General features: G+C 41.7%; 1 protein-coding gene across 1 annotated transcript in view; it reads left to right on the top strand.

The window, feature by feature from the left end:
* Positions 1-473: 473 nt before the first annotated feature.
* PHKA1 (phosphorylase kinase regulatory subunit alpha 1) overlaps positions 474-12,880 on the top strand; it is a gene marked incomplete at its 3' end in the record, with an annotated part of 280,015 nt that continues 267,608 nt past the window's right edge. The window contains exons 1-3 of the mRNA XM_081081650.1: positions 474-906; positions 1,401-1,559; positions 12,631-12,678. Of these exons, the coding sequence (XP_080937776.1) occupies positions 829-906; positions 1,401-1,559; positions 12,631-12,678 (285 nt within the window). The 5' untranslated portion in view covers positions 474-828. The remainder of the gene's footprint in view (positions 907-1,400; positions 1,560-12,630; positions 12,679-12,880) is intronic.

The following is a 12,880-nucleotide window of genomic DNA, read 5'->3' as shown; positions in this document are numbered from 1 at the left end:
CCAGGGGAGTTCTTCCGTGTTTGGTTTGGTTCGGAGTGAGGAATTTAATCCGAGTTTTTAGTCAAAAGTATAAAATACATTAAAGACCCGGAAATTACCATTCTGGAAATTCTCGTTCTTTAGGCCTTGAATGCAAATGTGTGCCTTTCTTCTTAGGTTTGAAGTCACTGTGGGCTCCTAAAAATAGTTTAGCAGAAAAAAACACACCCCACAAAACAAAAAGAAACAGCCGCCTCAACATCCTGACTGCACAGCCAGTGGGGAAAACTGAAATACTCAAAGTGTCGAAAATAAACCTCTGAAATCACGTTGCCTACCGTGACACATCCTCTGCTGCGGGGCGTGCGTGCAGGGGACGCACGTGGGCGGGACAGGCGCGCTGGCTGAGGGGAAACAGCTCGCAGCTGCCAGGACCCCAGGAACCCGCCCCGCCTCCTGCTGGCGGCTCCAGCTAGGTGGAGGCGGTGCTGAGAGGGGGACCAGCTGCTGGAGGGAGGAGGGGCGTGTGTGTGTGCTGTGGGCCAGGGCAGTCTCCTGGAGTTGAGCGGAGGAGGTCAGCCTGGCGTAGGTTGGGAGAGGGCAGCGCTAGGGCCCAGACTGCAGGAGGCTGCGCGGGTGCGCGGGCGGGCGTGTGGTGGGCTCCAGAGACCGCCGTGACCCAGACAGCTGGCCCAGGCCTGAGCGTTGGGACGGCTCTGCAGGAGCCTGCTACTCGGGCTTCCCACAGGGCGGGTGCAGCTGCGTTGGAGCCTCCTTCCTCGGAGGACCGAAGGCCCCTGTGGCACCCGGCACCCTAGCGGTTTCACTGAGGAGATTGGAAGCGGCACGATGAGGAGCCGGAGTAACTCGGGGGTTCGGCTGGACGGCTATGCTAGGCTGGTGCATCAGACCATCCTGTGCCATCAGGTAAGTTAAGTGTTACCTGTAGTCACTGAAGATGTGTGCAGCGTGATAGCTTGGATGGAGACCCTCCGTGAATGTGTGTGTGTGTGTGTGTGTGTGTGTGTGTGTGTGTGTGACCGTTCTTCCCCTCCTGCCAAAGAAAGCAGGGGGACATTTAGTAATTTTAAGACTACACTATTGTGAAGATCTGAGGTACTTTGTATATACTGTTAATTATATTTTTAATACTTCTTTAATGCTGGTTTTTCGTTGGTAGCTCATTCTAACTGGAAAGTTAAAACACTGACTTTCTTTTCAGACTTGTAAGTTTTCAAACAGCTCTTTCCCCCTATTCAAGATAGCATTTGTTTGTACTTGGTCAGAAGAAAGGGGGGTATAATACTCAGGAATAGGGAAGTAGAAATTAGACCAAAGTCCCTAAGTATGCCATTTGATATTGTTTCCTAATATTAACAGACTATGGATACCTGCCTGTCCTCTTTTTCTTGGCTTTGCAGAATCCCGTGACTGGCTTGCTTCCAGCCAGCTATGATCAGAAAGATGCCTGGGTCCGGGATAATGTGTACAGCATCTTGGCTGTGTGGGGTTTGGGCCTGGCCTATCGGAAGAATGCAGACCGTGATGAGGATAAGGCAAAGGCCTATGAACTGGAGCAGGTACTAAAATAAAAATATAAAGAGATCTGGAGCTGTGTGGTGTATGTGTAGCGGAGGGGGAATTGAAAGAACATGTAGCCTAGCCCATAGGAATAATAGAACTGTATTTTGCCTTTCTCCCCCCCTTTTTTCACCTTCCTAAAATTACATTCCAAAACTCTTTCCTGTATTGTGCTGAATATTTTTGAAGTGGAAACTTGAAACTTGCTGATTCAGGGGAAGTGGGCACAGTCTGTTCTGTTACAGTGGAAAATACTGTCGTGGGATCTGTGCTAAAATGTATATCCTCTTTCTAAGTAAATGTCTTTTGCAGTCTCCAGCATATTTATTCTCATTGAGAAGAATGTTTGGTGGCAGGTATATACCATTTTACTTTATTTTTGAAAATGATAGTGATATTTGTTTGAGGGTGACTGACAGATTGTCAGACCTTACCAACCTGACACAAGTAAAGACTGTTTATTTGTTGATTTTTATACTTATGACCACTGTTTGAGAGCTATGCCTACCCCCTCTTCCCCGGCAAAATCAAGAGTCAACAAATGCCTTTAAGCCAACTTTTAAGGCCCTTCCCCTCAATGAAGAAGCATCCTTTATGAAATTGTTTAAACACAGGGTGCTTTGTTCTTTTGAATGACCAAGAAAACAATATTCTGGGCTAATAGGAATCTTAATGTTAAGATACTCTGCTGTCAGTTGTAAGTTGCATGTGAATTCTTTTCCAAAGTGGGTAAGACTCTCTCTATATCAGCCATTTTCTCAAGCGGTGTCTCTCAGACTTAGGCAACCTGAGCTCTAGTTTTCTATAGATCAGAACTAGAGGCCTGGTGCGTGAGATTCGTGCACTCAGGGAGTGTGGAGGAGTCCCTCAGCCCAGCCTACGTCCTTTTGCAGTCCGGGAGCCCTTGGGGGATGTCCAACTGATGGCTTAGGCCCACTCCCCATGGGAAGCGGGCTTAAGCCGAAGTCCGACATCCTTAGCGCTGCTGCTGTGGAGGCAGGCTGCTGCACTCACCAGCTGTCAGCCCAGCTTGTGGCTGAATGGTGCTCCCCCTGTGGGAGTGTATGCCCCCTGGTGGTCAGTGTGCATCATAGCGACTGGTCATTCTGCTGTTCGGTTGATTTGCACATTACCCTTTATTATATAGGATATTGAGATTAAGGGCACCAACATGCTGTGGGTTGCAGTTCTTGGCAATAGGGAAGTTTCATTGTTTTATCCTCCACAATAGCAGGCATTTGTTATTCTTTCAAGCCATCAATGAGAGGTGCTTAGGCCCACCAGAAAAAAATTGTTGGAGCTTTTGCTCTAGCCCAGGAAGTACAGATCAATATTTTTATGACTTACATAAATAATATATAACCATTGTATGAATTTGGAAAATTTAGAGAACCGTTAAAAATTACCTGTAATATTATTCTTTCCCCCTCTCAAATCTTACATCCTACTCTAATGTTTTGCTACATTGATCTCAGTAGTTTATTTTATTTTTAAATTCTTTATTGTTTGAAGTATTACATATAGTATTACATATGTCTCCTTTCCCCCCCCCATTGACCTCTCTATTTTATTTTACTAGAAATAAATATTAATAGAATAACACCCAATTCCACACAGTACAATTTAACCAATTTTTTAAAATACTAGTACTATTAGAAGAAATCTTATGTCTTCTTGTCAACTAATCATTCTGCAAAGTTGACATTTTTCCTTAAGTGCCCCAGGTAGAAAGAATTTAATAGAGGAAGGGGAAAATTGAATTGTTCATTCTAAAATTTTAATGCTCTGTTAAATAGTTTTTATATATCCCCCCAAATATTTTCCATATGATAACAACTTTGGAATGTCTCAAAAACATTATGGCAATAGGAAACATCTTCAAAAAAGAAACACATTCTCTGGGAATTGTAAAATTTTAATTTTTTTCTCAAACCTGACTCAAAAGTTAATTCAGACCAAGGCTCACAAACCCATCTCTGTAAAGGGCTAGATAGTAAATATTTTCAGCACTGAGGGTCACATGTGGTGTCTACCCAACTATTCAGTTCTTCCATTAATGAACAAAAGCAGCCAGAGACAATACATAAATGAATGAGCATGGTTATGTTCTAGTAGGCATTTATTTACAAAAATAGGCAGTGAACTATATTTGTCGCTAGTCTACATGAGTATTTCTAACCTCTGGCTGTACAATAGAATCACTTTGGAAGCTTTTTAGGAAATATCATTACTGCAGCTCATCCTAAAACAATTTAGATAAATCTCTTAAAGTAGAGGCGGGGGGGGGGGGATATGCATATTTTAAACAAACTACCCAAGTTATTCTAAAGTACAGCCAGGGATAATAACCACTTATCTATGGACAATAAATGAGCATAGATTAAATCCAATAAATCCATGGGTTAAATTCCCATCAACTGTCAATTTAAAACAGGTTTTCCAATTACTGTGTGGATTTTCCCAAACCTTTGATTATTAACCATTTCTACCCTTCCTTCCAACTCTCACCTTTGTTTAACTCTGAAAAATAATGTCAGAACTAAAGAGAATTCTGGATGAAAAAGTTACAAGGGTTTAGGTGGCAATTCTATCCTAGATTGAGAATAGAATTATGCACATACATGCTTTTCAAAGTCCTTTTTTCTTAGTCTCATATATATTCACTCACACCCATAAAAATAAATAGTAACACAAATAGAGATTGTTCTGTGGCTGCCTTCAGTTCTACTTCTGGCTCAATTTTATTCTCTTTGTGTAATCTCTTATTTTTTGCCATGACTTTAACTATTACTTTTGCATGTAAAAAGAATGACTTCCAAAACTTCATCTTTAACTCTGACCTCACTTTAATGTCAAACCATGATTTTCATTAGTCTTCTGATCAATTGACCCTGCATATCATGTAGCTTCTCAAATTCATTATGTCTGAAACACCTTCAACAAACAAAATGGACTATCAAACAACAGCAACTCACTAAGCATTGTGTTTTCTCTTATTGTGTCTTCAGTGTACTGGTCACCTGGGCAACATTACTTAGAGCATTTTCCATCATGTGTTCCATGGAACACTAGGTCAGTTAAGTTTGGGGCTATGTTAAACAGAAGATTTCTTTACTCCATAATTTCTCAGAGCCTTTGATATGCTAAAGCATAATAAAGTGCATTTGGAATCTAAGATAGGAGTGAATTTTACAGCCTTTTAAGAATTTCCTAGACTAGTGTTCTATAAAACAGTGTTCAAAATGCTGTCATTAGGGTAACTTTTGATTGACCTCCTTTGGCTTTTGATACATGCAGACCAAAGTCTGTTGATTCTTATAATTTTTCTTGAATCCATCCCCTCCTTTCTTGTCCCTTCTGCCTCAACTCTAGTCTAAACCTTGATCATTTAACACTGTTGTGAAAACCACACTTAAAGTATATTATTTCCACTCTCAACAATCTTTCTGTGGCTCTCATTTCCAATCAAGTAAAATCTAAATGTTTTGGATTGATAGGAAAAACTCTAGAGTTTAGTCCTAGCCAATATTATGTCATGATGGTAACCTGCATTATACCCTCAGTTCCAGCCAGATTGGTATCTTTATTACTTTAACAATTCCTTAATAAAAATACCTGACATTTGTGTAAATACTTTTCATTGTACTATGTACTTCCCCATAATTACTAGCATTTTATTCTCACAACACCCTGTAAGTTAGGTATTATTTTCCAAACTTACAAGTGAAGGGATTGAAGCAGGTTGGGATTTAGTGGTGGTATGAATACAACCTCAGTCTAATAACTTCAGATTGATTCTTTTTAAAATTTTTCCTACATGGAAGCCACCAAACTTTTTTATGAACTTCATCCATTGGTAATGCATGTTCCCTTCTAATCTGAGCTAATGCACTCCTTTCAAAGCCCAGCCCCAATCCCACTTTTTCTGTAACTCCTGTCCTCACAGACCACTCAGTGATCATTTCTTTTTCAGGACTATTTTCTTGGGATTTCTGGATTACTTATGGTCTGTGTGGGTTTTTCTTTTTTCCATTTTCAAGTAGAAGATTTTGTGTAATTGTCATGTGCCAGGCCCTGTGATAGATAAAATGGAACAAAATGTTTATATTTAACTCTGAATTTTTATATTTGAAATTTTTAATGTATAGAAAAGTTGTAGGAAGAGTAAACACATTTGCATGTACTCTTTACCTACATTCACTAATTGTTAACATTTTGACATATTCGCATCTTCCTTCTCTTTAAGCATGTGCATGTGCATACCACTTATTTGACAAGCCATTTGAGAGTTACTTGCAGGCATGGAAATATATATATATATCTACACTAATAAAAGAGAAAAATGGTAATTGGTGTACGGCGATACCGTTTTCATTGGCTAATCAGGGCTATATGCAGATTAACTGCCAACTAAGATTGGCAGTTAACTGCCAACAAGATGGCGGCTAATTTGCATATGTAGGCACAATGCAGGGAGGCAAAAGGGAAAGCAGGAAGAAGCCCCCTGCCACTGACAGTGATGGAAACCCAGGGGGGAGCTAAGAGCTGGGGGGCAGGGCAAAGGCGGCCCTGGGGCCGCCTTTGCCCTGCCCCCTAGCCATGATCGGAGAATCAGGCGCCTTTGCCGCCCTGGCCGGTGATAGCAGGAAGTAGGGGTGGAGCCAGCGATGGGAGCTGGGCACGGTCGAAGCTGGCAGTCCCAGGAGCTAGGGGTCCCTTGCCTGGGCCTAAAGCGAAGCCCACGATCGCGGCGCCCCCCGTTGCCACTGCAGGTCCGCGCTGCCCGGGCCAGACGCCTAGGCCAGAGGCGTTAGGCCTGGGCAAGGGCGGAGCCTGCAACCACAGGGAGCTGGGGGTCCCCTGCCCAGGCCTGACACCTCTGCCGGAGGCCTCAGGCCTGGTCAAGGGGCCGATCCGGTGATTGGTGATCGGAGGGTGATGAGGGTAAACTCCTCTGGCTGAGGCATCAGGCCTGGGTGGGGGGCGGAGCCGGGGATTGGGGGATATGATGGTCCCCTTGCCTAGGCCTGAAGCCTGGGTCAGAGGCATCAGGCTTGGGCGGGGGGTGGAGCAAGTGATCAGAGGGAGATGGGGGTCCCCTGCCCAGGCATGATTCCTGGGCCAGAGGCCTCAGGCCTGGGCGGGGGCCAGAGCCAGTGATCGGGGGGAGATGGGAGTCCCCTGTCCAAGCCTGACACCTCTGGCGGAGGCGTCAGGCCTGGGCAAGGGGCCGATCAGGCGATCGGAGGTCGATGGGGGTCAACGCCTGAGGGCTCCCAGTATGTGAGAGGGGGCAGGCTGGGCTGAGGGACACTCTCCCCCCCCCCCCGCCACACCCAGTGCACAAATTTCGTGCACCGGGCCCCTAGTGTGTATATATATATATATATATATATACACACATACATATATATGTGTATACATGTATATATATACATACACACACACACACACACACACACACAAAATATAATGTTCTTAGTCCATTGATATAAAGGTGTATTTCTTGTAGCATTTTCCTTAAGGAATTCATAGTTTGATAGGGGAGACAGACATATAAACAAATAGTTACAAAACATTAGGACAGATATTGTAGGTACTATGTATGGAGGAGATAAGTATAAAGTTCTGTGGGAGGTGTGAGTTTCCAATTCCCTTGAACAAGGCAAGGAAAGATTCAGAGGAGTTGGGTTTTAAAGGATAACTAGGAATTAATAAGTAGACATGTTTGTAGTGGGGTGTGTGTGTGTGTATGTGTGTGTGTGTGTGGTTTTTATATTTTTTTAAAAAAATGTTTGTCCTGTCTCCCTTGTCATTATGTTCCACAAAGCCTGGTAGAATGCTTTAAATATTTTATTTTTAAAATTTATTTAAAATCTTTATTATTGAGAGTATTACAGATGTCTCCATTTTTTCTACCCATTGTGCCCTTCCACCCGGTTCCCAATCCTCCTCACGCCTTCACTACCCTATTGTCTGACCATAGGTATTGTAAATATGCAATATAAGTTCTTTGCTTAATATCTTTTCCCACCCACCCCCCGCCTTCCCTCTGAAATTCATCAGCCTGTTCCATGTTTCCATACCTCTGGTTCTATTTTATTAATCAATTTATTTTGTTCATTTAATTCTTTATTTTGATTTTAGATTCAATTGTTGATAGATATGTATTTATTGCCATTTTATTTTTCATATTTTTAATCTTTTTCTTCCTCTTCTCCTCTTCTCCTCCTCCTCCTCCATTCAACATTTCATGTAATTAATACTGGTTTGTTGGTGATTAATTTCTTTAGCTTTTTCTTGTCTGTGAAGCTCTTTAGCTGACCTTCAGTTCTAAATGTTAGCTTTGCTGGGTAGAGTGATCTTGGTTGTATTTCCTTGCTATTCATCACTTTGAATATTTCTTGCCACTCCCTTCTGGCCTGCAAAGTTTTGTTGAGAAGTCAGCTGACAGTCGTGTAGGTGCACCCTTGTAGGCAACTAACTGCTTTTCTCTTGCTGCTTCTAAGATTCTCTCTTTGTCTTTAACCCTTATCATTTTAATTATGATGTGTCTTGGTGTGGGCCTCTTTGGGTTCCTCTTCTTTTGGGACTCTCTGTGCTTCCTGGACTTGTAAGTCTTTTTCTTTCACCAGGTAGGGGAAGTTTTGTCATTATTTTTTCAAATAGGTTATCAATTTCTTGCTCCCTCTTTTCTCCTTCTAGCACCCCATGATGTGAATGTTCATATGCTTGAAGTTGTCCCAAAGGCTCCTTACACTATCTTCATATTTTTGGGTTCTTTTTTTCTTTTTGCCCTTCTGATTGGGTGTTTTTTGCTTCCTCATATTCCAAATCACTGGTATGATTCTACTCTACGGTTGATTCCCTGTAAATTATTCTTCATTTCAGTTAGTGTATCCTTCATTTCTGATTGGTCCTTTTTTATGTATTTGGTGTTCTTATTAAGTTACTTGAAATTCTCACTAAGTGCCTTGAAGCTTTCATTAAATTCCTTGAGCATACTTACAACCAATGTTTTGAACTCTGTATCTGGTAGTTTGCTTGCTTCCATTTCATTAAGTTCTTTTTCTGGATATTTCTTCTGTTCTTTCATTTGCAACATGTTTCTTTGTCTCTGCATTTTGTCTGCTTCCCTGTGTTTGTTTCTATGTATTAGGTAGAACTGCTATGTCACCTGGAATTGATAGAGTGGCCTTATATATTAGGTGTCCTGTAGGGCCCAGTGGCTCACCCTTCCCAGTCACCTGAGCTGGACACTCTAGGTGCACCCCTGTGTGGGCTGTGTGCACAGTCTTGTAGCTGAGTCTTGATTGCTGTTGGAATCACTGGGAGAAACTGGGCCCCCACCAATTGGCTGTGAGGACCAGCTGTGACTACAGTGGAAGAGCTGCTGTGCAGGAGGTACCCCTATGGAGCAGGACTTGCTTCAGCGGGTCTTTGGTGCTCACCGAGTCTGCCCCTTGAGTTTGTCACTCGTGGATGTGTAGAGTTGTAATCTGGCATGGTCTGAAGCTGTCCACCAGGTCTACTGGCTCTGGAGGACTTCCGGGAGGTGCAGAGTCCACCATTGCCTGTGCCCTGCCTGTGGCCACCCGGCATAAGCTACAGAGTGATCTGCATATGGCCGTTACTTGTGTTGGGCTTGGAGGTGCTCAGGAGAAGCCAAACTGTGAACCTTAGGAGGCTGCTGCTAATTCTGGGCTTGGGGTCTGCTTATCAAGAGGTATGGGGCATACTGAGTCCAGCTGCTACTTGTTTGAGAGATTTTAGGAAAAGTCTGAAGCCTGAGCCAGGACAGGCCATTCATATGGAAAAGCCTCTGCAAACAGCTTGGGTGGGGCTGCAAATTGGGTGAGATGGGGGTCTCAGGGAATCACCAGGGTGGTGAACAGTGAGAGCCAGGTTTATGAAGAGTCAGATATGGCACCTGGCACTCAGCTCTGTTGCACGGGAAGTCTCATCATAGGAAAAATTACCTCTGGGAGCACTTTCGTCTGGGAGAAAGCTGAAAGCTGCCCCCAAGTTCTTGCCGTGATGCCAGGTATTTTAGTTCCTCCCCATATGTCCCTGTATCCTTTCAAGCTGCTGCCCCAGAGCTGGAGCTCAGAGGGACTGAGTCTGATTAAGTCCATGTGCTGGCCCTTTAAGAGGAGCTGTCTGGGTCTCCAGCAGTCTCTATTTCACTCAGCCACAATCCTAGCTGGCTTTTACAGCCCAAGGTTATGGGGACTTCTCTTCCCAGCCCTGTAACCCTGGGTAGAAGGGTCTGGTGTGGGGCTGGGACCTTTTGCTCCTCACAGGAGGCCTCCGCAGTCAAGATATCTCTCTGGATTAAAAAAAAATGCCAAATGTGGGTTTTGGACCAGTTGTTCCACACCTCCATCCCTCTTGCCAGTCTCAGTGTGCTTTCTTCTTTACTTCTCTAGTTGTAGGACTTTCATTCAGCCAGAATTCAGGGGATTCTGAATAATGGTTGCTCTGTATTTCAGTTGTAATTTTGATGTGGTGTGGGAATATTCAAGTACCATGTTTTCCTGTGCTGCCATCCTCATGCTTTGAATGTTTTAGATGCTGAAACATTACACATCTGATTATATATATATACCTGGAGAGAGAGATACTGATATTTACATAGATAATGGTGGTACATAGTTAAAGAGTCAAACCTCAGTTCTCGAATGTCTCTCATCTCCAACAATTCAGTTCTTGATCAAGTTCATGGAAAACATGTCTCAAACAAAGGAGAGAATGTGCCAGTATGAGTCAGTTTACTGCTAACGTCCCAGGAAATTGTGCTATGAATATTTTTGTGGGTTTTTTTGTTTGTTTGTTGCTGGCGAAATGGAAGATTAGCATAAATTTAAAATGTAAGGAGACCATCAAGTGTGCTAATGTTGCTAATGGAGTGAAAGAAACAATGATCACAGGCGATTGAAGAGGCAGAAAAACTGTTGTTGATTTGGATAAATTAGCCAGTGATTGCAAGCGGAGATGCCGAATGCTGACCTCCTGAAAGACTGCTGAAAGTTATTTGTTTAAGGCTGGTAGGGGTTAGATTTAGACCAATAAATTTAAGAAAATAAGTACTCATTTATACATTAAATAATACATTAGATATATTCTGTATATAAGAAAGGTTAAAACAAAGAATCATTTGGGGGTCTGGAACAAATTAATTCCATTTACATTATTTCTAATGGGGAAAAATGATTCAGTTTTAGAACAGTTAGCTCTTTGAACAGCCTTGCAGTACAAATTAAGTTTGAGAACTGAGGTTCCACTCTATACCCTTACATAATCAATTCACAAATACATAGATCTATTATCCTCAAAAAAAGTAGATGAGAGGAGGGTGTCACTTTATGTGAATAAACATATAATCAATACCATATAATCAATAAACATATAATCAATACCACCTACTACCCCTACATGATAATATGGCCAGTTTTGGGGAATACAAAGTACAGATATCTCCTCTTATTTTTACCTCCCCATGCTTCCTATTAATTTTATCCTATTCTGACTTGGAAGTTGGAACTTGATGATAGAAATGGCTGACAATGGCCATTTCAGGAGGACAAAAATGGATGGCAATCATGAATTTTCTACCTGGTCCGTGATTCCCCAGGTTTTCTGTTTAAATTAAAGAACATGTAGGTGGGAATAGCAAAGCTAGTTTGGCAAAGAGATTTGAAAGGATTTGATGGAACTCTGTATGTTTGACATGTAGAAGATAATTCAGAATTGAATGAAGTCTCCCCACAGAATGAGGGGTATGTTAAATGCTTTCTGTAACAGGGTATATTAAAAGACGATGTCTTTTATTAGGGTCAGAATAGTGATAGAGATTTTATTATAGGAGTTGCTGTCAGTTTCATTACTTTATAATAAATTCTTCATGCTTTAAAAGGTGACAAAATCATGCATTGTCACCCCCTCTCTTTCTCTCTCTCTCTCTCCCCACCTCTTTTTTCTCTGTCTCTAATTTCTTCATCTGTAAGGGGAGGAAACCATTTATAGATAGAAATGGCTTTTAAAAGATACTCTCCCAAGGAAACAGTTGCTATTTTTTTCTTAATAAAATATTTCATAAAGAGTTAGAGCATAATTAATAGGTACTTATCTTTATCATGCCTATTGCTTGAATGTTTTGAAAGAATAATTATTTTGCAGAGGTGTCCTTAAACCACCTCTGAGCCAGCATTCCTTGGAGTATCCTGGTTGTATTTCTTCTGGACTATGACACAGAAAACTTAGAGAAATGGAGAAGCTGTTCAGTGAAGTTCTTCTAAAACATATTGCCTATCCATGCCACTGGTGATGGGCCCTTCTGGTGTCATGTAGTATAACTAGTATAATATAGTATTGTGTAGTATATCGTATTACTACACTATATTATAATTAAATATAATTATTATTACTATATATTATACCAACTAGTATGTACATAGTTGTTAATTATTATTTTGGAGTACTCTGATTAGAAAACTACCTTAGAAATTGCTAGGCCCTCGTAAGTAAAATAATGACTTAAGACTTGAGTAGTTTGTGGCTTATTTATTTTTTATAGAAAGGGAGTTGAATTGTACTAACAATTCCTCTTTACAATTATTCTGAATTGAAGATCACTTTATTCTTTAGAGAAAATGTCCAGAAAACTATTGCTGTGGACTTTTGAAGGTAAGAATTGACTAGTTAGAAAAAAATAACAGTGATGATGTTGGCTTTTCTAGGCCATAGGATGTATTTTAGAATATACTCATAGCTTTATGAATTTTGAGCTGACTTGCCCATTTTCTCCAGGTGGCATGTCCTCTAATAGTTTTATATAAACCTGTTGGAACTTTAACTATTTAACTTGAAGGAGTTGCCAACTGCAGCTTTTGATTCCACTTTTAGCTGCCATCTACTCTTCTGTGTATTTATAAAGTAAATGCCATGTAAATAGGAACCCAGGATAGGGTTACTTGTTCTCAAAAGGTCATCTACCAACTGCAGTTGCTGAGTAAGTATTCCTGCATCCAGGGATGTTTATAATAGTCTTGTTTCCATTTATTTTTGCAGAGTGTAGTGAAGCTGATGAGGGGGCTGCTGCACTGCATGATCAGACAGGTATGCCATTGTTAACAGCTTTCTCTCTAATAAAAGCACATTGTAATTATACACACACACACACACACACACACACACACACACACACACACACTAGGGGCCCGATGCACGAAATTCATGCAGGGGGGGGAGTGTCCCTCAGCCCAGCCTGCCCCCTCTCACATACTGGGAGCCCTCAGGGGATGTCCTATTGACAGCTTAG

This window comes from Myotis nattereri, assembly GCF_964212035.1.
Source record: "Myotis nattereri genome assembly, chromosome: X".
Classification (NCBI taxonomy): domain Eukaryota; kingdom Metazoa; phylum Chordata; class Mammalia; order Chiroptera; family Vespertilionidae; genus Myotis; species Myotis nattereri.
Note: the sequence above shows the minus strand (reverse complement) of the source record. Positions and strands in the feature narration are given on the sequence as shown.